At 62.3% G+C, this 26,766-nt stretch overlaps 1 protein-coding gene across 3 annotated transcripts in view; it reads left to right on the forward strand.

Moving 5' to 3' along the window:
• The window catches only part of AGAP3 (ArfGAP with GTPase domain, ankyrin repeat and PH domain 3), a 156,683-nt gene that overhangs the window by 24,206 nt on the left and 105,711 nt on the right, over nt 1-26,766 (forward strand). Inside the window, exon 1 of one of the 3 annotated variants that reach the window (XM_054189472.1) lies at nt 23,151-24,031. The exons of the other annotated variants lie outside the window; for them this stretch is intronic. Within the exon in view, the coding sequence (XP_054045447.1) occupies nt 23,200-24,031 (832 nt within the window). The 5' untranslated portion in view covers nt 23,151-23,199. Of the gene's footprint in view, nt 1-23,150; nt 24,032-26,766 lie in introns of those variants that run through there. 3 annotated transcript variants of the gene reach the window in all.

A 26,766-nucleotide genomic window follows, 5' to 3' on the forward strand; every position in this document is an offset into this window, starting at 1 on the left:
AGCGGCTGTGCCTGCGCTCGCAGGGGCCCACGGGGGAGAGCAGAGGAGAGGCGAGGAGCAGAGGAGAGCAGAGGCGAGGAGAGCAGTCGAGTCGAATCTGCTCCTCGTGCTCCAGGGACTCTTCATCCCATTGCCCCGTGCCCGGTGGCTGGGACACACGAGCCAGGCTGCGGGACGTTCCCTCTCCCAGACGGAGCCCTTTGTCGGTTACGGATTTCCCGAGCCCAAAGCAGCGTCTCCGCGTTTCCGCAGCCTTTGCCCTTGAATTTGCCTCATCATCTTCTGAGCGCACGTTCACTTAGCGTCGCCGCAGCCCTTGACGAGGCACGGCACAGCTTAGCGAGGTTTTGTATGAAGAGATCTCTTTCTGTTTTGAACCTGCCTCCTGATTAATTGGATTTGATGTCCCCTAGTTTGTGTTTTGGAAGAAACAATGAACAAGTTGTTCCCTGGTGACCTTCTCCTTTCTTCTCCTGACATGGAAGACTTCATTCCCCCTCTGCCATCTTCCTTTCCAGGCTCCTTGTACAGAAGCTGTTCCGTCCTTTTGATCGTCTCCTGCCCTTCTCGGTACCTTTTCTGGATCCCGTCTGGCTTTTTTTGAGATCTGGGTCAGGAGCGCGGGGCTGGGCAAGGAGCTCGAGCAGAGCACAGCCTTCAGCCGCCGCTGCGCCGTGGATGGGCGCGAGAGCGTCCTGGTGTTCCCGCTTTCGTTCTTCATCCTTTCCCCGGTAGTCGCCAGTACTCTGCTTGCTCTTTGGTCGCTGCTCAGCAGCAAACTGCTGTTGTCAGAGGGTTATTTAGAATAACCTCAAGATTTCATTTGAGTGGCAACAAGAAGTTGGAGCTCATTATTGTATATGTAAAGTAAGAATTATTTTTTTTCTGAGCACACCACTTTACATCGATCATCTACTATTCTGTCACCCAGGATTTTAAGGTCCTTTCACAGCGCTTTGTCTTTGTTTCTGCTGTCCTGACTAATGCTTTGGAGCTGAGCTGATCTTTTTTTTTTTTTTTTTTTTTTAAATGTTCTTTTTGTGCTTGCCTGCGAACACTGTACTGTTCCAGCACTTTCTCCTTCTGAAGCTCTGGGGCTGCCACAGCCTGAGCTGCCGCAGGAGGACGTGGTGCCGGCCGAGGGGCTCGTGGTGCCGGCCGAGGGGCTCGCGCTGCCCGTCCGGCCGAGCAGGGGCTGCTCTCAGAACCAGGGTCTTGTGTCTGCGCCGGGTTTGATTTATTCTTCCTCCGGAGTTCCTTTCAACCACCTGGCCGTTCCTCCCTGCATCCAAGGCCTGGGCAGTTTTCCTGCTTGCTGCCCTCCTGGCAGCGTGGTGCTGTGTGCCATGCTGTGCCGTGCTGTGCCGTGCTGTGCCGTGCCATGACACGCTGTGCTGTGGGACCCGCAGCTGGCTGGACCCTGGACCTGGGAGATGCTGCTGCCACTGTGGTTTCTCTCCAGCCGCTTTGATGCTCCCTCTCCAAGAGCTGCGCAGCCACCTCCTTCGGTGCAGATTTCTCCCAGGAGGGAAGCAGTGGTCCCGGGGAGCATGCCGTGGTCCTGGGGAGCATGCCATGGTCCCAGGGAGCGTGCCGTGGTCCTGAAGAGCATGCCGTGGTCCTGGGGAGCATCCCATGATCCCAGGGAGCGTGCCATGGTTCCGGAGAGCATGTGGTGGCCCTGGGGAGCATGCTATGGTCCTCAGCACCGCCATTCCCTGGCACGAGTGGCACAGCCGGGTGTCGGTGGCAGAGGCGCAGGGAGAGCTGAGCGGTGCTGGCACACGGCTCCCTGCCCCAAATCCCTCCTGCCTGAAGGACTCCGCAGTCGGCCCCACGGCCTGGGTGCAGCTCGCTGGCTCAGGGAGGATTTGTGGTTTGGCTGGGGAGACCTTGGACATCAAAGATGATTAAAGGTGGAGCAAATGTTGTAGTTGTGCGTGCGTTTGCTCTGACGACTACGAGGGCTATGGGTGTAGGCATCCAGACCTGCCTTCTGAAGTACCTGGAGCTCCCGAATTTTGCCGTGAGCTCCACAGGCAGCAGAGCAGCGGTGTGCACGCTCAGACACCGCCCGTGGCTGGGAGGCAGCTGTGGGCAGATGTGGATGGTGGAGGGGACTCTGGTCTCGAAGCAGGGCTCACTGTGGCCCTGGAGCAGCCCGGCAGTACTCAGTGCGATGGCAGCTCTTCCCGGCGCCCACGTTACTCTGAGTGCCTGCTCAGAAGGGGTCGGGGCTCGGTACACCCCGAGGACCTGCCCCTCTGCTCCGCTCTGGGGAGACCCCACCTGGAGTCCTGCGTCCAGCTCTGGAGTCCTCAGCACAAGAAGGACATGGACCTGTTGGAGTGGGGCCAGAGGAGGGACACGAAGATGATCAGAGGGCTGGAGCCCCTCTGCTGTGGGGACAGGCTGAGAGAGCTGGGGGGGTTCAGCCTGGAGAAGAGAAGGCTCCGGGGAGACCTTGGAGCCCCTTCCAGTCCCTCAAGGGGGCCTAGAGGAAGGATGGGGAGGGACTCTGGATCAAGGAGTGTAATGATAGGACACGGGGTAACGGCTTCAAACTGAAAGAAGGTAGATTTAGACTGGAAATCGGGAAGAAGTTCTTTACTGTGAGGGTGGTGAGGCACTGGAACAGGTTGCCCAGGGAAGCTGTTGATGCCCCATCCCTGGAGGGGTTCAAGGCCAGGCTGGATGAGGCTTTGAGCAGCCTGGGCTGGTGGGAGGCGTTGGGTTGGGTTGGGAAGGGTTGGAACTAGATGATCTTTAAGGTCCCTTCCAACCCGAACCATTCTGTGTTTCTGTGACCCCGGTAGGCGATGGGGAGCAGAAAGCAGCTCTTCTCTGGGCTGAGCAAGCCCCGTCCCTCCAGGCGAGTGCCCCAGCCCTGGGCATCCTCCTTCCCTCCACGAAACCTCCCCGCGTGCTGTCCAGAAGCGTTCCGTTCGCGGGGCAGTGGCTGCACTCGCTCCCTGGTAGCGCACTCCCTCCGTCCCCGATGGCTCAGTGCTGTTCGTTCCCACCTCGTCCCACGTGAACTGCATCAAAAGAGACATCAAGGGATGAGGTGGAGCTGTGAGCTGCCATTGCGTCTGTTTGGTGCTCGCGCCAGACAATATTCTGATCGTACTGCGATATCAGACATGAGCAGCATCGCACCGTGAATGCCGGAGTTATCGGTCTGCTGTCGTGGTGCTGCCAGTGGTGCCCATCTGTGCCAGCCGTGGGCATCCCTGAGGGGCCCCGGGGGTGGTTCCCGGCAGCATTTCCCGCTGTATCTCCACCAAAGCGGTCTCTCGGGAGCCATCCCAGCCCCTTCCTCGGTACGGGGTCCTTTGTGGATGGGGAGAGGAGGGCAGGACGTCCCTGTCCCCGTCCCCTTACAGCCCTCGGAACTCTCGCACCCTTCTCCCGGAAAGGTTGAGTAATGACGTGAGGCGCTGCCTGGTGATGGTGCTTGTGTGACACTCGCCCGTTACGTTTGTTTTAGAAGGGTTGATGTCACAAAGCTGAAAAAAAATGTAATTATGAGCTGAAGTATTTAGGAGAAAGAACATAAATAGAAAACGCAAGCAATAATTATGCATTTCTAAAGGATGTTTTGTTTGTGCCCAAAACGCCCGAGCCCCACGGTTACGGGAGAAGGCTGCGCTGTCTCAGAGTTCAGCCTGGCACACAGAAGGGGTGGCACATCGGAACGATCAGACTGTCATATATTTAATCGTTAGCGGAGAAGAAGTTGATATTACAGAACGGAGACCAAGACTGAAAGTCAGCAAACTGAAGGAGCAAGACACAAGTAGCAGCCCATATCCAGCGTGGTTGGTGGCCGTCAGGAGTTAGGAGGTTTATGAGGAACAGGGGCGTTTTTTAACTACGGTGCTGGTCCGTGGCTGGATAAAACGCAGGAGCTGTCAGCAGCCATGCGGTGGAAGCATTTCCATCCCGTGCTTGGGGAGATGAAATGCGTCCCCTCGAATGGTTGTTCGGTGTTGGAGAGCAGCTACCACTATGGGGTATGTTGAGTCCCAGCTTTGGGCAGCCCCGGGGGGGCTGGCTACCGAGTGCTCAGGTCACTGGCCTCTTGGTGGCTCTGGAATGAGAGGTTGGGCTGAGACTGGAGCAGGCGAACGCCGTGCCGGCCTCTGACGGGATAAATGGGATGACTCAGGTATTTATGATACAGTTAGCCTGATATCGATCCCCGGGAACGCAGCGGAGTGGCTGACGTAATCTGAGTTATGAAGAATTAACGGAGGGGAAATGAATGCCGAGTAACACGGTTTGGTGGGATCTGGTCTCCGTAATGCTGGTAGCAGCTCCTGGGCAGTGTGCTTAACAGGTGGTAATGATGAAATAATATGCTTGGACTTCTTTATGGGACTTGGTTTAGGACAGAGTGGCCTTCTGATGAAGAAACTAGCCGAGTCTATGGCCAACGTGAAACATGTGAAGTGGATTAAGAGTTGCGACTTAAATATATAGCGGTAAATAAAGATTGTACTGGAGCAGCTAGGTTTGTGGTGGATTTTGCAGGGACCTGTTCTTCACCTTGTAGCAGTTGTATAAATTACTGGAAAAAAAATATCAAGAATTGTGATTGAATTGGCAAAGTTCCTGTAAGGTGGCAAAACCAGGAGGAATCCAGGCGGTGAGGTGGGCGAGTGGCTGATGGAGGAGGGTGGGGGACTGTGTCCGGAGAGCCTGGGACTGGCAAGGCTGGAGGAACTACGCTCTTTATCCGTGGAAAACGGGTTTCCAGTGCAGAGCTGAGGCCAGAAGGGGTAGCATGGACGCTGTCTAGAGGGAAGCTGGCGGGAGAGAAGGAGGTTTGGCAGCGGGATGGTCCCTGCTGGGACGGTGCCTGGTTCTGCTGTGTCTGCACCAGTGAGCGCTGGGGAATGAGGGAGGATTCAGAGAGTGGTGAAGTGACGGCCGGGCTGCGGGATGCACCCGCAGAAGGGGACTCGAGGAGCCCTGCTGCTGCCAGAGGCACCGCTGAGAGGTTATTTCATCAGACGTACAAATATCTTTAAGAGAGAAGGATTTTGATAGCGATCCCTTCGTTTTGCAGGCAGAAAGGTCAATTAGAGGCTGAAGCTGAGACACGCCATCTGTAAGGCACGTGTTTTGAAGAGGCGAAAGCCGTAATTCAGGGGTCGTACAAAGGTCCCCTCTCTGGTCCCCCCTCCGGTCCCCGCGGCGGGGCGGTAGGAGGTGAGCGGGCAGAGGGTGTCCCCCGTGCCGCCTGCGGCCCCGGTGCTGGGCTGCCTTGGGTGGCCGGGCACCAGCAGCATGGGGTGCACGGGCAAAGAGGCATCTCAAATGGGATTTTCTAAATACGTCAGCGGGATTTGGCTGGGACGGCTGGGAGGCCCTGTGGTGTCAGGGCAGGCACCGCTGTGTGGGCACAGGGGTCTCTGGACGATGCGTGTATTAGTGGGAGCTTGAGAGCCTGGCTCTAGGGAGGGCGTAAATGGGTTCAGGGTGGTTGGTAGGAGGGTGGTCCGTGGTGGAGCTGCTGTTCTTGCTCCTTCGCCGAGCCGTGGGATGATGCCGAGGGAGCGGGAGCTGTTTGCAGCTGGAGCCGCTCACCTGGTGCTGCTGGAAGGAGATGCCGGGGAGCATCTGGCGCTGCTGGAAGGAGATGGCAGGGGGCATCTGGTGCCACTGGAAGGAGATGCCGGGGAGCATCTGGCGCTGCTGGAAGGAGATGGCAGGGGGCATCTGGTGCCGCTGGAAGGAGATGGCAGGGGGCATCTGGCGCCGCTGGAAGGAGATGGCAGGGGGCATCTGGCGCCACTGGAAGGAGATGGCAGGGGGCATCTGGTGCCGCTGGGCTGCACGAGGGGCTGCGCGGGGCGTCAGAGCCGGCCAGGACAGATGATCGGGGGTTTCGGCCTGTCCTGAACAGCCTGTCTGCTGCTGCCCCAGCTCTGCGTTGGCAGGGAGCTGGGAAGGGGACAGTGCCGATCCCTCTCCGGCGCTGCCCCTCGGCTGGGCTGCAGTGGGATCGTGCAGCAATTACATTGCAATGACAGCACTGGGTCTGCTGGGGAGGGAGCAGGGGACATTCCTCCTCCCTCGCAGGTGGAGCACCATGATTCTGGGCCGAGGAGAAGCCGCCCTTGAGAACTTTGGTGTGAAGGAGGGACGTGCAGACGGACACCCTTCTGTCCTGCGCCAGCACACAGCCTGTCGGTCACCAGCCGCTCTGCAGCGAATGAGGGAAACCTCACGTGTGTCCATGTGCCGGGGGACAGGCTGGTGACAGCTGTGCTTGCAAAGGTCTTGCTGGCCCACAGCGTGGTTCGGTACGGCTGGTTATCCCAGCACCGCCCCGCTCCCCCGGCAGCTCAGCTCTGCAGGCGTCTGCCTTGTCCTCCCAGCTAAAGAGTAGCCGGTGTCGGGGTGGTGAGAGGCGCCCGAAGCCGTCACCTCCTGCCCCGAGAGGTGCCCGAAGCCGCCACCCCCTGTTGTGACCGCAGGGGAAGTGGGTATCGGTGCCGGTGTGGTTGGCGCCTTCCTCTGCACAAATCTGCGGTCAGGCAGTGGCGACACGCCGGGCTGCGCCAGGACTCGGCACCGGCGGGTGACGGTGAGAGCGGGGAGGGTCGGCGTGGCGCAGGGGAGTGGGACGGGGCCCGGTGACGCAGGGGCTGCTCCCTCCCGGGGACCCTCGGGTGGACGCGGCACACGGGGGGACGAGCAGCTGAGGTCGCTGCAGGAGCCTCTGGGGACTGCGAGGGCGCAGGTGGGACGCCAGCACCTGCTGCTGTGTGTGGCTTGGGGATTTTTTTATTTTTTTGTTTTGTTTTTTTTTCCCCCATCTGTGGTTGATGGTTTGGTCTTTGTGCAGGGGCCCTGGGGAGAAACCCAAAATGCCTGTGTTTGACAGAGCTCTTCTCGCCTGGGTGCCGGTGTGTGTGGTGGTGTGCACCCATGGAGGGGCAGCTGGAGGGGGCTGCCGTCCCACAGAATCCTGGCCGGACCCCCGCCCTGCGGAGCCACTCCTGCCCCGGGACCCCCACGTCAGACTGGAGCCGAGGTGCCGCAGAGCAGGGATGCGGGCGGCGGAATCATCACACAGCGGGTCTGGTGTGCGTGCGGGGGAATGAAGCGAGAGCTGGGGACTCTGGCGGTACGGACGTTTTCCTGGGTCACAATCCCCGTCTGATGACCAGCGTCCAAATCTGCCGCTCCGCTGGCAGCAGCTGTACCAAGAAGGCTGTGGCCAAGAAGGCCAGTTGCATCCTGGGGGGCATCAAGAAGAGCGTGGCCAGCAGGTGGAGGGAGGTCATCCTCCCCCTCTGCTCTGCCCTGGGGAGGCCGCACCTGGAGCACTGGGTCCAGTTCTGGGCTCCCCGGTTCAAGAGGGACAGGGAACTGCTGGAGAGGGGACAGCAAAGGGCTACCGAGATGCTGAGGGGCTGGAACACCTCTCATGGAGAAAGGCTGAGGGATTTGGGGCTCTTCAGGCTGGAAAAAAGACGGCTGAGGGGGATCTTATCAACGCTGATAAATACTGAAAGGGGGGGTGTCAGGAGGATGGGGCCAGGCTCTTCTCAGTGGTGCCCGGGGACAGGACAAGGGGTAACAGGCACAAACTTGACCATGGGAAGTTCCACCTCAACATGAGGAGGAACTTCTTTCCCCTGAGGGTGGCAGAGCCCTGGCACAGGCTGCCCAGAGAGGTGGGGGAGTCTCCGTCTCTGGAGACATCCCAAACCTGCCTGGACGCGTTCCTGTGCCACCTGCTGTGGGTGACCCTGCTCTGGCCGGGGGTGGGACTGGATGGGCTCCAGAGGGCCCTTCCAACCCTACGGTTCTATGATTCTATGGTTCTATGATTCTACCGCGGTACCACAGTCCTGTAGTCCAAGCCCTCTGGATTATGTGAAAGGTGAAACTTAGATAAAACTTCATTTTTTTTTACATAAAACAAAAAGTCACAAGAAATCGCTCACAAGAACACTGCACTAAAACCAAACAAACGTTATTTTGGTTGCAAAAGCCAACCTCGTGGAAATTTACATTTGCCTTTACATCCTAATTTGGGTTCTTTTGCTTATGAGTTTTGATGCAGCCTTTAATTACGTGCTTGCCTGTTTTCCACAAAGCGTTGCCTTACCCAGGATGGAACGTGCGCAGGCCTGAGGTAACGTCGCGTGGGCAGCAGCATGGTGGCACTGATGGCTCCTCTGCAATTCCCTTGAACATGAGTTATCCTGCGACATGCTTGCCCGAGCCGGTGCGCGAGAGCTTGCCTCTGTGACCCGAGGGCCCTTAGTACCTCCTTTTGGTCTTTGAGGAAGGAGTTTCTTCAGGGTGTTCCTCTTCACAGCTTCTGACACCGGGAACTCGCCCACCCGAGTAACCCCGTCTCCCCTCTCTGGAGGGCTGCTGCCGTAGCCCCTCATTCATCGGCCGGCGATGGCATCTGGCTCCCGAGCTCGTCAGTGCAAGGACTTCAGCGCCAGGACTTGGGGGTGTTGGTGGGTGAGAAGCTCAACATGGGCCAGCAGCGTGTGCTGGCAGCCCAGACCCCCCCGCAGCCTGGGCTGCATCCCCAGCAGCGTGGGCAGCGGGGCGAGGGGGGGATTCTGCCCCTCTGCTCCGCTCTGTGAGACCCCCCTGCAGTGCTGCCTCCAGCGCTGGGGCCTCAGCACAGGAGAGACACGGAGCTGTTGGAGCGGGGCCAGAGGAGGCCCCGGAGATGCTGGGAGGGCTGGAGCCCCTCTGCTGTGGGGACAGGCTGAGAGAGCTGGGGGGGTTCAGCCTGGAGAAGAGAAGGCGCCGGGGAGACCTTCCAGCCCCTTCCAGTCCCTCAAGGGGCTCCAGGAAAGCTGGGGAGGGACTCTGGAGCAGGGAGGGGAGCCGTGGGACGAGAGGGAAGGGTTTTACACTGGAAGAGGGGAGATTGAGATGAGATGTGAGGCAGAAATTGTTGGCTGTGAGGGGGGTGAGCCCCTGGCCCAGGTTGCCCAGAGAAGCTGTGGCTGCCCCATCCCTGGAGGGGTTCAAGGGCAGGTTGGACGGGGCTTGGAGCAACCTGGGCTGGTGGGAGGTGCCCCTGCCCGGGGCAGGGGGTGGCACTGGAGGGGCTTTAAGGTCCTTCCCACCCAAACCAGTCTGTGATTCTGTGACACGGAGCTCCTCTTGCTGCTGCAGTACAGCCCACGGGTGATTAAGGATTATCATGAGCTCAGGATAAAACGTGGATGGCCCCATTCAGCCCGTCTGGGACAGTGTCTGCAGGGTCCCCTCCCGCCCTGTGGCGCTGTCGGCGGCTCAGTGCCACGATGGGGTGGGAAGGGGCTCGGGGCTGGCAGGGGGGGCTGCACCCCTTCCCTCGCCTCCCGGCTGCCTGATTTTGGGTGGTCAGATCATCCCCCGCAGTGCTGGACGCGTTTCCTTTGGGTGACGCAGCGGCCCCTCGGGGGTGGGTTTGCAGGGCGGCCAGTGAGCAGCCAGGAGGGCGCTCGGGAGATTCCTCATGTCCCGGCTCTCTTCTCTCTCTCTGGCCATTTCTGCCCTCCTCGGCCCCAGCAGCTGGTGGCACTGCTGGTGGCACCCGTTCTGCATGGATAAGAGCTGGTGGCACCGCTCTGCCTGGGCAAGTCGGGTTCCTCGTGGGGCTGCCCTGGCTGGGACCGCTCTGCCCGGCCCTGCTGAGCCCCCTGCCCCCTTATCTGCGTGGTGGGCACTGCTGGGGTCCCGTGGGAGAGCCTTCCTTCTCTCCCGGGCAGCAGGGCCCATTTTCAGGACCCGGCGGGAGGTCGGCAGCCGGGGCAGGGCCAAGGGACTGCCGTGCATTACGGGGGGCTCGCCCCATCTCGCCCCAGTGCGTGGGGGTTGCTGACGGTGAGCCGGGTCTCACAGCCCTCGGTCTGCGGTGCTGCGGGCTGTCCCGGGGCCAGTGCGGCTGCTCGAAGCTGGTCTCCAGGCGTTCCTGTTGGCAGCTCTCCCAGCCATCGCTGGAGCTTCTTGGCCATCAGGTCGGGGCAGAGAAGAGAGCAAAGCTCCTCTGCCCTACCGGCGCCCCAGGGGAACGCGGGAAGGGCCCTGGCAGTGTCCCAGCGCTCGGTGGGGTCGCAGCATGGCTTCTCGCTTCGGGGTGAGACTCGGGCTGGGTGCTCTGGGCTCACTGGTGGTGTTTTGCTGTATTGGTTTAGGCTGGGATGAGCTGCTTCAGGGCTGGAAACGGTTGAGCAGTGAGGGAAGCGTGTGAAAGGCTGGTCTGGTTGCCGCTGCAGAAGGCGCCTGAATTAACAAGCTAGGATTTGGCCAGAAAGCAGGATTGTTCTTCCCATTCTTGGAGCAATGGCGCAGGATCTGGAATGGTTTGGGCCATTACTGGTCATTCCTGAGACCCCAGGAGTTGATCTGCAAAACAATTGTTAGCTCTTGAGCGCTGTCAGTGTCTGCTCACCAAGTGACATTGTAAACATTTTAATTAGAAACACTGATCATGAGTACAGTAAAAGTGGGATTACAAAAATGAAGCAGAGCTAAGTCGGTGCTTAGTCTGGTGTTTATCCTCCTCTTGCTCCCCGTTTCCACCCCTGCGTGACAGCCGGGAGTGACGCCAGGAGGTGCCTGTGGGTCGGGTGGTCTCAGGGTGACCGGGGACCCGTCTGCCAGGGGGGAGCTCCTCGGCCGGCCAGGCCATGGGGATGGCTCTGAGCTGGTGCAGTGCTGGAGCACATCTTCCTTCTCCAGCGCTGGGGCCTCAGCACAGGAGAGACACGGAGCTGTTGGAGCGGGGCCGGAGGAGGCCCCAGAGATGCTGGGAGGGCTGGAGCCCCTCTGCTGTGGGGACAGGCTGAGAGAGCTGGGGGGGTTCAGCCTGGAGAAGAGAAGGCGCCGGGGAGACCTTCCAGCCCCTGCCAGTCCCTCAAGGGGCTCCAGGAAAGCTGGGGAGGGACTCTGGAGCAGGGAGGGGAGCCATGGGACGAGGGGGAAGGGTTTTCCACTGACAGAGGGGAGACTGAGATGAGATGTGAGGCAGAAATTGTTGGCTGTGAGGGGGGTGAGCCCCTGGCCCAGGTTGCCCAGAGAAGCTGTGGCTGCCCCATCCCTGGAGGGGTTCAAGGCCAGGTTGGACGGGGCTTGGAGCCACCTGGGCTGGTGGGAGGTGTCCCTGCCCAGGGCAGGGGGTGGCGCTGGGGGGGCTTTAAGGTCCCTTCCAGCCCAAGCCATTCTATGGTTCTGTGATTCTCCTGCAGCCTCTGGTCCTCGGGTGAGGATTGCTGGGCTTCCCAGCTTTCTCCTCCCCTCTGCTCCAGGCAGCCCACGGCACTGGTCTCCCGGTGGTCTCCATCTCCCTGGGCATGTTCCTGCTCTGCCCCTCTCCGGTCTGTCCCTCCTGGAGAGCCAGACCCGACTTCTGCTGCCGCGAGGGCAGGATGGTCCCCAGGGCCAGAGGGATCAGAGGAACTTGATATCTGGAAGCTGCTGGGTCCGAGGCTCCCAGGCTGGTGGAGAAGGTGCATTTATAGCTCCGCCCTAATCTTCTGCAGCGGGAATTTGGCTTATTTGGTGTTATTTTCCCTTGAATTTGTGCTGCACTATTCACTCTGAGGTCATAGCCCGGGTTGGTTTATGCGTTGGCATTTCTTGGGGGAAGAGACTCAGCAGAGTACCTCTGCGGTGGCGTGTCCATCAAAATGACAAGTTCAGCCCTGCGCTACGTAGGGAGAATGTGTGCCATGGAAACAGCAGTGTCCGTGAGCGGGGCACGGCAGAGGCTTCCTCCAGAGGCTTTGTACGATGCCTGCTGCGGGAAGAGGACTTTGGTGGAAACAGGAGCAGAATTGGGTTACGAAGGTGGTCAGAGGAGCCCAGGGTCTGTTTGAGGAGGGTTGTGCTAATTCAGACCAAAGCTTGTTGACCCCAGTGGCCTCTCAGAAGACGGCTGGAAGCAAATGCCTCGGGAATCGGGCAAAACCAAGAGGAACACAGAGCAATATTTCCCTGCTTGACGCAGTGTCCAGTGGTGCGTGGCTGAGGGACTCCTGTGCCAATGGCAGTGTCTTCACACTTAACACTGCGGGTTAGATTTTCTTCTGTGATTTCATTTACTTGCTTTTGCACTGGGCGAGCTTTGAGCATCCCCAGCCTTCCGTGGCAGGGAGTCGGCAGCCTGACGGCATGGCAGGGCACGTGCCTCCCTTTTTTTGGAAACTTGCCGGGTTAATTTGGCTTTCCCCAGCTCTTCTGTCGGAAGAGGCTGTTTGTTACTCACCTGCGCAGTGCTCTGGAGGTCAGATCTTGGACGGGGAGTCTCACCCCCCTGCGCTGCCTCCTCCTTATGCTGTGGCAGATCCTTCTCTGCTCGTTCCGTGGAAGCTCTTTGTGTCCCTTCTGAGCTGGGGACCAGAACACGGTGTTCCGGGGGGGTAAAGGGTGGATTTTGTACAGTGCCGTAACGATGCTCTCTGTCTCGGTCCCTGTTCTTCCTCCTCCGTGCCATTACGCATATCAGACCGTGCCGAGCTGCCTGTCCAGCCGAGGGCTCCGTGCCTGGATGCCCAGCACCTGGTTTTGCCTGTGAAGTCAGGGTGCTGGTCCATGGGCATGGCTGTCCTCGAGTCCCAGCGCTGCTCCGTGGCCCGGCGGCTCATCCCAGGGGAATGTGTAGCCCTGTCCCGCAGGCGCCCGGGGCTGGTGCCCTCGGCAGCATGGTGCTCCCGGCCAAAGCCATCGCCCAGACCAGGCGTGGGTGTCTGGAGGAGCGCAGCCCCCAGCACCGGCTTCTCCATGCTGCCTTGGGCACCTCCTTCCCAAGACAGTGACCTTCTGACAGTCCTCTTCCCCTTTTCATCCACCCAAGGGCTCCCCTCTCCTTCCAGAGAAACTGGAGAGCGTTCGGTGGAGGGACCTGCTTAGGCTGTCTCTGGACGTCCACAGAGCAGCTGGACCCGCTGCGTCTCCCGAGTTCACGTGGTTTTGTTTGTCTTTCAAAAGGGGTGACGTCTTTCTGCGAGGTGGGACTGCCGCTGGCAAAATCCATAACAGTTCTTTTCCAGGACGTTGCATCTATCTGCGTTTCTGATAGCTCTGTTCTTCATTGTTGTTTTCAGCGATTTTCCCGTTACGGATGTTAACTGGCGGGTGCGGGGTGTCCGGGATTCCCCCCGACCTGCAGCACAACACTGGGGTAGTGTTTGCCACCCGCCTCGCCGGGGCGCGGGGCGGTTGTGGGTGGCAGCTGCACACCGCGGTGAAGAGCTCAGCTGTCTTCTCGAATATGAGCAACCAGAGGCGCTGGAAGTTCAGTGGTGCCCGTGGCCTGAAAGCGCTTGGTCTATTTAATCTGTAGATTAACCCACTTCACAGTCGTTGCACTGATATACGCCATTGTCACATTAACTATTTTTTCCCCTTTTCGCTGTATGAAGTGTTTTGTTGAGGTTCAAGTTCTGCAAATGTTTTTTAGTTTTCTGGGGGCTGTCGCTGATGACCGCACGGCTCGGTGGGTGCTTGGATGGACACTTAGAGATACGTTGGGTCCTGGGCAGTCGGGCAATGAGAATGAAACCGCTCTCGGCTGCCAGGGTGGACAGATCGCGGCAGAGGCGGTGGCAGGAGATGCCGTCCCGCTGGCGCAGACCTCTGCAGGAGTTCCCTCTCTGAGAATTCCAGAGCCTGAGACCTTCGTACCGAGGTGGGAGCAGGAGCAGGAGGGGACGCGTAACCTGGTCCAGCCCGGAGTGGGCTGCGCTGCGTGGGGCTGGGGGCTGGCTCTGGGGGGCTCCTGGGCCCCGCTGCACCCCCTTGGAGATGTGAGTGGGCTTAACGACAGGCACGTTCTCAGCAGTACCCTTCTCTTGTCAATGGTTGTTTCACATACTAGGTGACATCTACGGCTTTTAACATGTTACCAAGACAGGCTGGGAGAGCTGGGGGGGTTCAGCCTGGAGAAGAGAAGGCTCCGGGGAGACCTTCCAGCCCCTTCCAGTCCCTCAAGGGGCTCCAGGAAAGCTGGGGAGGGACTCTGGAGCAGGGAGGGGAGCCATGGGACGAGGGGGAAGGGTTTTCCACTGACAGAGGGGAGACTGAGATGAGATGTGAGGCAGAAATTGTTGGCTGTGAGGGGGGTGAGCCCCTGGCCCAGGTTGCCCAGAGAAGCTGTGGCTGCCCCATCCCTGGAGGGGTTCAAGGCCAGGTTGGACGGGGCTTGGAGCAACCTGGGCTGGTGGGAGGTGTCCCTGTCCAGGGCAGGGGTGGCACTGGAGGGGCTTTGAGGTCCCTTCCCACCCAAACCAGTCTGTGATATGATCCTGTGATCCTAAGAGTTTTATTTCCTTTTCTAACGATTGCTAATGGGAGGTTACGCTAAACCACGGGGTCCGTGGCCTGTGTCGCAGGGAGAAGCTGGTTTGGCTTTTCTGGAGGACTTCGTTGCTGGCTGTAATTACCCTGCACCAGGTGTGATCCAGAGGGGTTTACTAATGCTGCTCTCACCACTGACTCTCTTGTTTGTGGCAAAACAATCTCTGCCTTTATGTGCCGGTGTATTAGTCACCGAGCTGTTCCTCGGGAGGATGACGAGGTAGAAGCATTCAGTGAAGTGGTGTTTGAAGACATTTGTCAGGGTGCTTAGTTCCATGTGAGCATCTCGTGGTGTTGTCAGTCTCTGTGGCGTTTTAGCTTGTTTTTTGAAAATACTTCCTTTACCTCCTCTCCTGTTCTTGAGTAGGTGCCTGGAGGGAAGAGAGACGGACGAGACTTCTCATGGCTTCTCACAGTGTTGTTGTTTTGTGTGTTTTCCAGGGAGGACCGGTCTCGGATAGCTTTGGGAAGCTCTGTTGGGAACATCCCGTTTGGGCTCTGGCTTTCTCTCCTTTCTAGTGTTAACCTTCTGCCGGCGTCTGCTGTTCCCGTAATTCCTGTGCGTTTTGCTGGTGGTGTCTGAGCGATGCCACCTGCAACGGGATGAGGAGGACCTGAGGACGGGGGGTCTGTGCGGTCAGTGCAGACCCGGCTTGGGGGATCCAGGCTCCATCCCTTGCCAGGGTGGGGGCTTTTCACACTGTAGGAATGTCCCCTTTCCGCGGGGCGTGCGAGCGTGCCAGCGGCGCAGTGAGCTGTGGCAGACGGCTCAGCCAGGGCGGGAAGCAGGGCAGCGACTGCGCCAGTGTGTTGCTGCACGGCACTGCATCGCGGCCGCATGGCCTCTGAGCCCCAGCCCGTGCCTGTCCTGCGCGGGACGAGCGCTGCCCGTCCTGGCGGGCGCGGGGCGAGGGCGGCAGGGCGCTTCCAGGGCAGGGACAGGCTCCGCACGGGCATCACGCGGGCTTCCTTCGTTGGACGCAGTGTTGGGCGCAGCTGGTTTGCCCCCGTTGCGGGGCAGGATTCTTTAATTTTTGAGGTTCTCTGTACCCCTGAAGGGTTTTATTTCCTCCCTGCAGCACTTTGCATGGGTGTCCTGACGCCCCGCGCCGGCCGCCTGATGGGGCAGTGGCAGAGGGGCTGCTCCCCCGTGGGAGACTTCTGGGCTTCCATCCTCTGAACAAACTCCCCAGCCTTTCTGCGGGCTGGGCTGGAGCTCTCCTCTGCCTCCCGATCCGCCGAGGAGCTGCCTCTGCGGCCGTCCTTCATCGGCTGCTGCAGGATCTCTGCTTTCTGTCGAGGCCGGGGGGGAATTTTTCAGCCTCTTCCATCTCCTGGCCAGCAGGCTGAGTTTTCCTCATGACCTCCGCTTCTGTTTACCTGTCCTCCGTGTCTTATTTCTGCACTATCCATCCCTTAGTTCCACCCATTTGGTATTTTTCTTTTCATTTCTCCTTTCCTCTGATCCCTTTGGAATAAAGCATAGGATTGTCACTGTTATAAATTATGATTCTGGGTGTGGATTTTAAAGCCAGGGCAAGGGCTGGGCTTGAGGACCTGAAGAAGTCTCCTTTAGTCCTCTTCCCAAATTTTCACATGGGCTTTTGTCTTTGGATTTCAAAATACTGGGGAGGTTTCACAGTGTCTGGCCTGATCACGTGGAGTCTGCTCATACCCACAGCCATTGCTGGGGCATCTCCTGCGTGGCCGGTGAGGAACACGAAGGACCGTGTCCAACAGCCCGGGAGCAGCCTGGTGCCCGCGCTGGCGGTACCCGGCTCTGCCCGTGGCTTGGAGCGGAGGGAGAGTCAGTCAGGACACTGTGATTAACATCTCTGCTTGCAAAAGTGCCCAGGGGGTGGTTTAATGAGCAGAAGTGATCGCTGACTTGATCTTCTATTATGCCCTGGAGATAACATCTCGTTATTTTCCAGGGCTTCCCTCTGGTGTTGGGGTCTGGACCGGCTTAGGAGGTGATGTCTCTGCGTCTGCTTTGCAGTGTGACAGCGCGGGGTCCACGGCAGGGATGCCCTCCTGGGGTCCATGGCCTGGCTGCCCTCCCAGGGCCTGCGGCATGGCTACCCTTACCGGGTCCGTGGCATGGCCACCCTCCTGGGGTCCGTGGCATGGCCGCCCTCGCCGGAGGGCTGGCGGCGATCGGGCGCTCAGCTCCTCTTGGTGGGCGAGAGGGTGCCGGTGCCCCAGGTGCTGTGGGGATGGTTTGCTTCAGCGCTGTGAGTCCCGGGGGGGAGAAGGTGGCAATTTGCTCGTCAGGGTGGGAGGCGGTGGGAGGTGGCGAGGTGCGAGGGTTGCAGGGGTGGGAGGTGGCGAGGGTTGCAGGGGTGGGAGGTGCGAGGGCTGCAGGGGTGGGAGGTGGCGAGGGTCGCAGGGGTGGGAGGTGGCGAGGGTTGCAGGGGTGGGAGGTGCGAGGGTCGCAGGGGTGGGAGGTGGCGAGGGTCGCAGGGGTGGGAGGTGCGAGGGTCGCAGGGGTGGGAGGTGCGAGGGTCGCAGGGGTGGGAGGTGGCGAGGGTTGCAGGGGTGGGAGGTGCGAGGGTCGCAGGGGTGGGAGGTGGCGAGGGTCGCAGGGGTGGGAGGTGCGAGGGTCGCAGGGGTGGGAGGTGGCGAGGGTCGCAGGGGTGGGAGGTGGCGAGGGTCGCAGGGGTGGGAGGTGCGAGGGTCGCAGGGGTGGGAGGTGCGAGGGTCGCAGGGGTGGGAGGTGGCGAGGGTCGCAGGGGTGGGAGGTGCGAGGGTCGCAGGGGTGGGAGGTGGCGAGGGTCGCAGGGGTGGGAGGTGCAAGGGTTGCAGGGGTGGGAGGTGGCGAGGGTTGCAGGGGTGGGAGGTGCGAGGGTCGCAGGGGTGGGAGGTGGCGAGGGTCGCAGGGGTGGGAGGTGCGAGGGTTGCAGGGGTGGGAGGTGCGAGGGTCGCAGGGGTGGGAGGTGGCGAGGGTTGCAGGGGTGGGAGGTGCGAGGGTTGCAGGCGGGAGCTGGGGCTGTGCGGTGTGGGAGGAGGCAGGCTCTGCTGTGCTTCTCTGTTTACTTCCCGGCTGTTGTTAACTGTTTGCTGGCTGCGGCTGTGCCTGCTCCCCATGGAAACTGTAGGTGACAGCCTGCTCCGAGTCATCTCCCGCTTCCAGAGGCCAGGGAAGGTCCAGGTGGCCGGTGTCCAACCCACGGCCTGGGGTGTGATGGGGACAAGGGCAGGGGAAGGGGCAGGGGCTCCAGCTGGGCAGTGAGGGGCTCTGCCAGGGCTCGGACCCGGAGCAACGCCTCATTTCTCCGGTCTGAGACCCTGGGGATTTGTGGGGGGCTGCTGTTGGTGGAGAGGGTGGGATGTTGTCCCCTGTGAACGGCTCAGTCGGGGTGACCAGAGGGGTTCTCACAGTGTCATTTGGTGTCTGGCCGTGCCGCAGCCCCACAGCTATGCCCAGAGCCTGGCCGTGGCTGAACCCAGTCCCTCCCCAGGGCCGGGGGAAACAGCTCCGTCCCCTTCACCCTCCTCCTGGTGGAGCAGAGGATGGCTCTGTCCCTGCCCCGGGGGCCACAGGCAGGGCCTTGCCCCGCTGACGCCTCTCCGGGTGACGCTGCGCGCGCTGCCTGCTGTTGACGCGCTGCGCGGGCTGTGACGTGGGGCTGCGGGGGCTGCGGCGCTGCGCACCCCTCGGCCGGGCAGCCCCGCACGCTCCCTCTTTGGGCAGAGCCTCATCAGTATTCCCGGTGCATGGCTGAGCCGGCTGGAGCTAGTCTGCGGAGCCTAGCGGCTCCGGCGCGTTCCTGGCATGGCACTTGGTGTCCTGCAGCCAGCCATGGGCTCGGCCACTGGCCATGGCACTGCTGGGAGCCCTCCTGCTCCGCTGCTCCGGCCTCGTGCCGGGCTGGAAAGCGTGTGCTGGGGCTCCGGGGCATCCCGCAGCCTGGCCTAAGTGTGGTGTCACCGTGCTGTGTCCCCTGGCAGCGCTGCCTGGGCCGTGGCACTAACCCTGGTCCCACTGCCCCCCACCATGTTCTGCATGGGGCTGCTGGCCACGGGCACCCTGCAGCCCCGCTGGCACGTAGGTCCCGGGGCTGGCCGGGGTCTGTCCTGCCCTCCTGGTCTGCTGCTGGCCTCTGCCTGCTGCCAGGACGCGGAAAACAGGGCTCCATCCGTGCAGGGAGCCTCATCCCTCCGTCCCCAGCTGCCGAGGTGTTCAGACGCCGCAGTGCTGGTCCCCGTCCATGCGTGCCTCCTCCCACCCTTGGGCCTCTGCAGGGCGACAGCACCCTCAGACCCAGCTGGGATGGGGAATGCAGCCGTCCCATCCTCCGGGCTGAATGGCCCCTCGCAACTAAACCTGCGCGTTGCAGCAATGCCAGCGCCCGTTAGGTCTGGAGGAGGCGGCCGAGCATTTTACCAGTCACGGTTCAGACTCCTCTGTTTCGGGACTCCACCCTGAAACTCCCACTGGGGACCTGCCAGCAGTGGAAAGTTCCCTGGCTTTGGACTGCCTTCCAGTGCAGCTGGTGTTTAGCCTCTCATGGCTTTTTGTTAATTTAAGCCAGATGTTCATTGCCATAATATTTGTAACACGAGCGTGACTCATAAAAGTGCTGGTAAGAGACTAACTTGCTTCTGTCCCCAGGCACCTGCCCCGGGTCAGGATTGCAAAAGCACCATGTCCCCGTCACGTCCCAGCTCTCGGAGCTCGTCGGCTTCCGGAGACCCGTGTGGCACAGGGGACTCCAGCAGCGGCCCCTTCCCACCGGGCAGGTGGAGTCGGATGGTGTGACCTGTCCTGTGCGTTAGAGACGCGGGCAGCACCGGTCAGACCCAGTGTAACCGCGCAGTAAAGTGCATCAGGAGAGACGCGTAAGGTGCGTGGGGCGTATCTCAGTGGTGGCTGTCTCTAAACACCGGTGGCATCTGGTTTCCCAGTCTCATTCTCAGAACGGTTCCTCCCTCGGTGGCCGTTCCAGCCAGAGCCCTCCCGCTGCCTGGGTCTGGCAGGGTCTGGGCACTTCGGCGGGTGCAAGCGCCTGCCCGCAGCCCCCTGCTGCCTGAAATGCCGTCTGAGGCTCCGTTTTGTTCTGTTTATTTTTAGATGTCTTTTGTTCTTTCTGTAGGAATAATGCCAAGGGGATCATGTCAGTATATATAGCATATGGAAACCTTTGCCTCTTAACAGGCTAATTAGGTAAAAATATCATTATGTTGTTATGGTAGTAAGGACCAGTATCTTCTTGGAATGTAGCGATACGGGTGTTGCATCTGTATTTCTTCTCGGTGCTGCTGGAGGCCTCAGCTGCGTATTGTGCCCAGGTTCTGGCACTGCATTTAGAAAAAGGTGGCAGACAAACTGTAGAGAGTTGAAGCGAGTGCATTAAAAACACTAATAGCTTTAAAAATATGGTCCTCGGGGGGGACAGAGGAGGAGACGTCGTCAGTTGAGGGGAACTCTCTTTCTCTGGACGTTTAAGGTCGTAGGGCAGAATGCAGTCTGCTGCTCTTCCCAGCCCATCAGGGTGCAGCAGCAGTAATGGTCCTTACATGCAGGCGAGGGGATTTGGACAAGACGGTGGGAAGAGGAGGAGCGGGAGCACGAGGATGGTGCCGTGCTGCAGTGGGGTGGGTCGGACAGACGTCTGTCAGGGTGGTCCACGTGCGTCTGGTCCCACCTCGGCAGCGGAGCGTGGGGTACAGCATCCCTCGGAGTCCTTTCCAGCAGGTATCTCTGTGATTCAGCGACACCTAAAGCCTAGCACTTGGCAGAATATTTTGGAAAAGATGAGATTCCTATAGAAGGTGTACCATCTGGCTTTGTTACAGTAGAAACTGAACCCAGGATTTTGGGAAGGGCTGAATACGGGTGGCCCCGCTTCATTGCAGGAGCAACTCCCAGTGCCTGGGAGCGAGGAGCTGTGCAAGTGCGGTTGGGAAGGACCTTGAGAGGGTCCCAGTCTGTTCCCTGCCCGAAGGCCGGGTGCCTGGGTCTGAACTGCTCCTGACAGGCATCTGCGTGATGGGCTCTGACAGCTGGGTGATGGAGACGCCGCGCTCTCCGCAGCCGGCCTCGTCTGGTGCTCAGCGGTGGAGACGCTGCGGTCTCCGCAGCCGGCCTCGTCTGGTGCTCGGTGATGGAGACGCCGCGCTCTCCACAGCCGGCCTCATCTGGTGCTTGGTGGTGGAGACGCCATGCTCTCCGCAGCGGCCTCATCTGGTGCTTGGTGGTGGAGACGCCGTGCTCTCCGCAGCCGGCCTCATCTGGTGCTCTGTGGTGGAGATGCCGCGCTCTCCGCAGCCAGCCTCATCTGGTGCTCGGTGATGGAGACGCCGCGCTCTCCGCAGCCAGCCTCGTCTGGTGCTCGGTGATGGAGACGCCGCGCTCTCCGCAGCCGGCCTCGTCTGGTGTGTGGTGATGAAGACGCCGCGCTCTCCGCAGCCGGCCTTATCTGGTGCTCGGTGGTGGAGACGCTGCGCTCTCCGCAGCCGGCCTCGTCTGGTGCTCTGTGGTGGAGATGCCGCGCTCTCTGCAGCCGGCCTCGTCTGGTGCTCGGCGCTCTCTGGAAGACGCTCCCCCGTAACTGCGTTCCGCAGAGCTCCTCACTCCGCGCTGCAGTGCGGCTGCTCCTGGGAGACAGGACAGCAGATGATGGGGATGAGGGTCGGATCCAGTCTGGCAGCTCGCGCGTTCCCGTGACCTTGGCACAGATGGCAGAGCTGGAGCTCTGGCGGATTGTCAGGCGCCTTCTGCTCGGTTTCAGACATCGGTGCCCGGTGGCTCGGGAGGCGGAGGAGCTGGATGCATCCCATCTTCTGCCCGAGAGGCACCGACATGGGGTGGGCAGGGCCGTCTTTGAGCTGGTCCTCGGTCTGGGTGGCTGCTCCGTGTTCGGCACTGTGCAGCTGGGGGGGGCGTCCTGCTGAGCTGGGGATTTTACTGTCTGAAAGGTGCAAAAAAATCCGAAGGAAGAGAAGGCCCTCCAGCTAAGGGAGGAGGCTGCTGGGCAGTGGCTCTGGTTGTGCAGTGAGGGGATGGTGGTCTGTGTTACTGAGGTGGTGGTGGGAGGGGAGGCGGGGGTGGAACCTGTGGAGAAGGGAGAGGAGGGGGCTCGGCCGAGGTGTTGGCTGTGCCCTGGGGAGGGGAAGGGCTGGACGTGGTGGTGCCTCGGGGCGAGGTGGGATTTAGCTGAGTCCTGGGGCTGCGGGCAGTGACCAGGGCTGGGTGCGTCCGTGGGGGACTGGAGAGGAGATGGGGCGTTCAGGAAAATCGTGAGGGCATACTGTGGAGGAGGATGAGGGACTGAAGGGAGGGCAGAGTCCAAAAAGCTGGTGTGATTTTGGAAGAGTCAAGGCAGTGGACTCAAAGGGCTCCCTGGGTGGCTTCAAACTGGAAGAGGAGAGATTTGGATGAGATGTGAGGCAGAAATTGTTGGCTGTGAGGGGGGTGAGCCCCTGGCCCAGGGTGCCCAGAGAAGCTGTGGCTGCCCCATCCCTGGAGGGGTTCAAGGCCAGGTTGGACGGGGCTTGGAGCCACCTGGGCTGGTGGGAGGTGTCCCTGCCCAGGGCAGGGGGTGGCGCTGGGGGGGCTTTAAGGTCCCTTCCCACCCAAACCAGTCTGGGATTCTGTGGCAAGGAGGAGGAAGAGGTGCTGATACTGAGGTGTTCCCTGGACAGGCTTTGAGAGGCAGGAGCAGACTGGGGCTGGTTTAGCAGACAGAGCTTTCAGAAAGGTAAAAATAGTTTTAAGGGGGAGTCAGGCCCCTTCCCCCCCGCTCCTTTCTGGAGGGAGAGCGGATCCTGCCTGCACTGAGGAGGAGGAAAGCCAGTGAGAGCGAAAACACTTTGGAGAGGAGGAGGAGGATGGTCCTGGGGTGATGCTGGAGACGGGGGCTCTGCAGGCAGCGGGGGGTGTGCTGGGGGAGAGGTGCCATGGGGGTCTCGGCGGGAATCGCCCGGGAAGGGGGGCCAGAGCTAAAGGCCGGGGGGCGCCGGGGGTTGGTGCTGAGGGCTCCCCAGCTCGGTGCGGCACCGACGCCGCCGTCGGGGCTGCGGGAAGAGCCCCGCGGCGGCCGCTCATGGCGTCTGCTGCCGGGCACAGCTTTGGGAAGGGGAAGCGGCGGGGTGGGGGCTCTGGGGGACGGGACCGGGCCGGGGCGGGAGAGCCCCCGGTGCGTGGGGCAGCACGGAGGGGCTTGGGGCGGCGGGACACGGCCCTGGACCCCCGGGGGCTGAGGGGTCTCCCGGAGCCGCCCCCCGGAACCGCGCGGGGGCGCCCGGCGGCAGCGGCGGGGAGCGGGAGCGCTGCGCCCCCTGGCGGGCACCGCCGGCGCCGCGCCGAGGGGTCCCGGTCCCGTCCGGGCGGTGCGGGCCGGCGCTCGGTGCTGCCCTGGCGGGGCCCGGGCCGGGCCGGGCGGCGGCAGCACCGGCGTGGCGGGTGCGGGCCGGGCGAGCGGCACCGCCGCTCCCCGTGTGCGAGCTGCCGCTGCGGGCACCGAGGGCGGCCAGTCGGTGACATGGCCCCGGCCCTGCCCTGCCCCGGGGCCGCCGCCGAGCGCCGCGGGGGAGGCGTGAGCGCCGGCCCGGGACGGCTCCGCCGCCTCTGCCCGCCGCCGCGGCCGCCGCGCGGGGCACCGCCGGCCCGCCCGGGGCGGGGGGCGGGCGGCGAACCCGGGAGGGGCGGCCCCATCCCCGGCCCCGGTCCCGGCCCCGTTCCGGGGCGGGCCCGGCCCCGCGCTGGCGGCGCGCCGGAGCGCGGCCCGGGCATGCCGGCGCGGCGTGGGAGCCGGCAGGCAGCGGGCGGCGAGCGGGGTCCCGCCGCGCCGCCTCCCCGGGGCCGGCCGGCAGCGGCCCAGAGCGGCCCGGGGCCATGGGGCAGCCCCGCCGCTGAGCATGGCGGAGGGCTGGCGCTGGAGCGGGGCGGGCCGGGGCCCCCCGCGGCCGAGCCCCCGCCGCGCCGTCAGCGTCTGCGAGTCGCTGGACCTGCAGGGCGTCCCCGCCGTCCAGGCCGCCCTCAAGGCCGCCCAGCAGCAGCGGCGGCGGCCCAAGAGCTTCTGCGCGGCGGGGAACGGGCTGGCCGGGGCCCTGCTGCCGCCGCCGCCCCCCGCCCCGGCCCGCGGCAGCCTCCTGGACTTCTTCAGGCTGCGCTCGCCCCGCAGGGCCGGGCCGGCGGGCGAGGGCGAGGGCACGGCCGCCCTGCTCGACGGGGCCGACGGGGCGCAGCGCCCGCGCCCCAGCAGCATGACGTTCCTGCCCTCGGCCCGGCAGCCGCACCCCGCCGAGAGCCCCGGCTTCCTGCGGGGGGGCTCGCTGTGGGGCAGCCGCCGCTGGAACCTCTTCGGGGGCAGCGGCCGGAGCAGCCCCGGCCCCAGGAAGAACTTCAGCTCCCTGCGCAAAAGCTTCAGCTTCCGCCTGCGCCGGGGCCACGAGCTGCGGCGGTCGGAGTCCGGGGGGCTCCTGCGCCCCGCACGCCTCCGCACCAAGAGCGAGGGGGACGCCAGCTCCTTGCACACCTGCCCCAGCAAGCGGGACCTGCTCTACCCGGAGCTGGGCCGGGTCGGGGGCAGGCTGCACACCGACGCCGGGCAGGCGGGGGGACTCTGGAGACTCATCACCAGCCGCTTCCGAAGGCGAGAGCGCGGCAGCACCAGCAGCGCGTGCCCCAAGGACCCCCACGGCGGTGCCGAGCCCATCCTCCTGGGCAGCGGGCCACTGCGAGCCCTGGGTAAGTGAGTGCCGGAGCCGTGCTGGCCTGGCGAGAGCCCCCCAGGGTCTTGGGGGACGGGTGGCCGTGGCCCATAGGGCTGGGCACGGGCACCCGATTGTGTGCCGGCGCTCTGCAGGGTTTGCGCTCAGGAAAGCTGGGCTGTAGCGGAGTGGAGTGAGCGTTCATGGAGCTGTGTCACGCTCCGGCACCGGTGGCTGTGGGCACTGCCATTGTCGTTGGTGCAGAAGGAGCCACAGCGTGGCTGTCTGGGAGGGGATGCTCTGGGGGACCAGGTTCTCTTGTCGGCCAGGTAGCTGGGAGTAAAACATGTGTCCCGTGTCCATCTTGTCCCGATGGTGTCCCAGTAAGGGCAGGGAGAGCTGAGCCTCATGCAGCAGCGTCGGGGGAGCAGAGGGAACTGAAACTGCGTGGGAGGGGGCGAGGGGTCCTGTGAGTGGGCTCCCGAGCAAGTGCTGAGCTCTGTGGGAGATTGCCAGAGCAGAGGCACAGAGCAGCACGGGGGGGTCGGGGGGCACAGAAACGTGCCTGCACCTCCCTCCTGTGAGCAGCTCCCTGGGGCTGGGCTCTGGGCGATGCTCTGCCGGGGTCTTCCCTGGGCCTGAGCGTGTCCTGGAGCACAGCGGTGGGGCAGCCTGTGGAGAGCGGTGGTGGCATCCCGAGTGACATGGCAGAGCGACAGAGGGCAGGACTGGCCGGGGAGGGGGGACAGGACCCCCGTGGGGACGAGGCACGCCATGGGGACCGGCAGCTGCAGCGGCCGCCGGGTGCTTGGCTAGCTGGCGGTTGGCCTCGCTGCCGTGGGCTGTTCCCCGCTGCCCGGGCGTGCAGGGCCTGTGCTGCCTGTGCCTCTGTGCCCGTCCCGCTCCCCGGCCCCGCAGCAGCGAGGGTGTGGGTGAGCCCCCGCCGCCTGGCAGGGGCTGGGAGCGAGAGCTGCGTCCACTGGCTTTTTAAGGCATTGAACGCTGGCCTGTGTGCACAGGGCTGGAGGCTGGGCCAGGACCTGCCACTCTCGGGGAGGTTTTCTGGCGCCTGCGAGCCTCTCCGGATTTCCATTGCTCTGCTCTGGAGTCTGGGCATTGCGGAGGCAGTTCCCCGGCTTGGCTCACATGCCAGAGGGACGGATCGGGGCTGGCGGGCTCCCGGAGGAATCCGCACGCTCCCAGGCAGTGGCTGCCCAGAGGAGCTTTGTGCCCAGGATGCTTTCCAGGAGGGCCGAGCTCCAGGGACCAGCGCAGGAGCAGCACCGCCGGCAGCCCGGGTTCCTGCTGGTCCCCCTTGTCCCTGGGGCTCGCTGTGTTCCAGGGCAAGGTCCCGGAGTCTCGGGGTGGGTGGCCGGGGCTGCCCTGGGGGTGAAGGGACAGGATGCTGCTGCGCTCCCCGGCTGTGCGCTCCTCCCGGGGGGCTGTGCCGCTGGCAGGGGTGCCCGGGCCGGGTGCCGGCTGGGTGTCGGGAGGTTCCCAGGCGAGGGGTGGCTGCGCTCATGGCTGGGGAATGTGGGTGTATCCGGGCAGGGAGAGCCGGGCCCTGCCCGTGCGGCGGGGGGCCTGTTGCTGCTTGCTGGTGGCTTCCATCAGGAGCTGCGCCAGCAGCAGCCAGCCCGGCGGCCACATTCCCAGGGGAGCAGCTGAGGTGGAGTGCCTGTGTTGGTGTCCTCACCCCCACCTGGCTGCTCCCTTGGGACAGGTAGGGGCTCCATTTGGGTCCGTCTGCTGGGGAGCCTTCTGCGGCTTTGCTGGGCAGTGCCGGCAAGGGCTGGGAGCCCTCTCTAGCAGTGGCCGGCCAGCTAACGCGAGACCCCTGCTTGTCAGGGCGGCTAGCATTTGCCACCATGGCTCATACTGGAGGCACAAGCTTGGGGATGACCTTTCCGGACTGTCTCTGGGACCATGGGTCATTGTGGCAGAGCAAACCCTGCTTGCTGGGGCTGCAAAGCTCACACTGTGGTTTGGTCTTCGCTTAGAACACCATTTTTGCCATTATCTGCTTGGTTGTACCCAGTCGAGCTACGTCTTCCTGGGGTCAATCAGATGTGAAGAGGCAGCGGTGAAGTCTGCAGACCAAAGCCACCATTGCTTGTCCTGTCTTGTGTCCCATCTCCGTTGTTTCTCCACTCAGCGCGCTGGTCTGTGGCCTGTGGCTTGCTCTGGTGGGACCTGTGAGCCCCTCAGCCGGGAAGACGTCGATTGGACGTACTGCTCCAACACGGACCTGCTGGATGCGGCAGCTCGGGAGATCTCTGCCCCATTCCTATTTCAGACTCGTAGGCTAATGGTGTTTCTAACACCCTCTCGACATTTCAAAAACTTTGATGCTTTCTGGTGGTGCTGCCCACCTTAGCCCTAGGAAAGCTGCTGGTACGGTCCCAACACGCCCTCCCAGGGGGGTGCAGCTGCACTTGCGGTTATCAGCCCTTTGGAAAAGCTGGATATGGGAGTCCAGGCAGAGATCCAAGCCAATGCTGCTACCCTGTTCCCAGTACCTGGAGTATTTTGTTTATAGCAAGCCGAGATAGCCACCCAGCGCTGCACTCTGCTGTGTAGACATACCCAAGGGCCAAACAGCCCATCCCACCGGAGAGTCAGGACGGTCTCGGTGCTGCTCCCCCAGCCCTGCTGAGACCTCCCTTGGGCCGCGTGGGTCCCCTTCGCTCCCTGCTGATGGAGGGGTTCAGCCGGGACCAAGACAGGGAGGGGTGACCAGGGGAACGCAGTTTGTACCCCGATAGAGACTCA

This window comes from Rissa tridactyla, chromosome 2 (genome assembly GCF_028500815.1).
Source record: "Rissa tridactyla isolate bRisTri1 chromosome 2, bRisTri1.patW.cur.20221130, whole genome shotgun sequence".
NCBI classification, from domain to species: domain Eukaryota; kingdom Metazoa; phylum Chordata; class Aves; order Charadriiformes; family Laridae; genus Rissa; species Rissa tridactyla.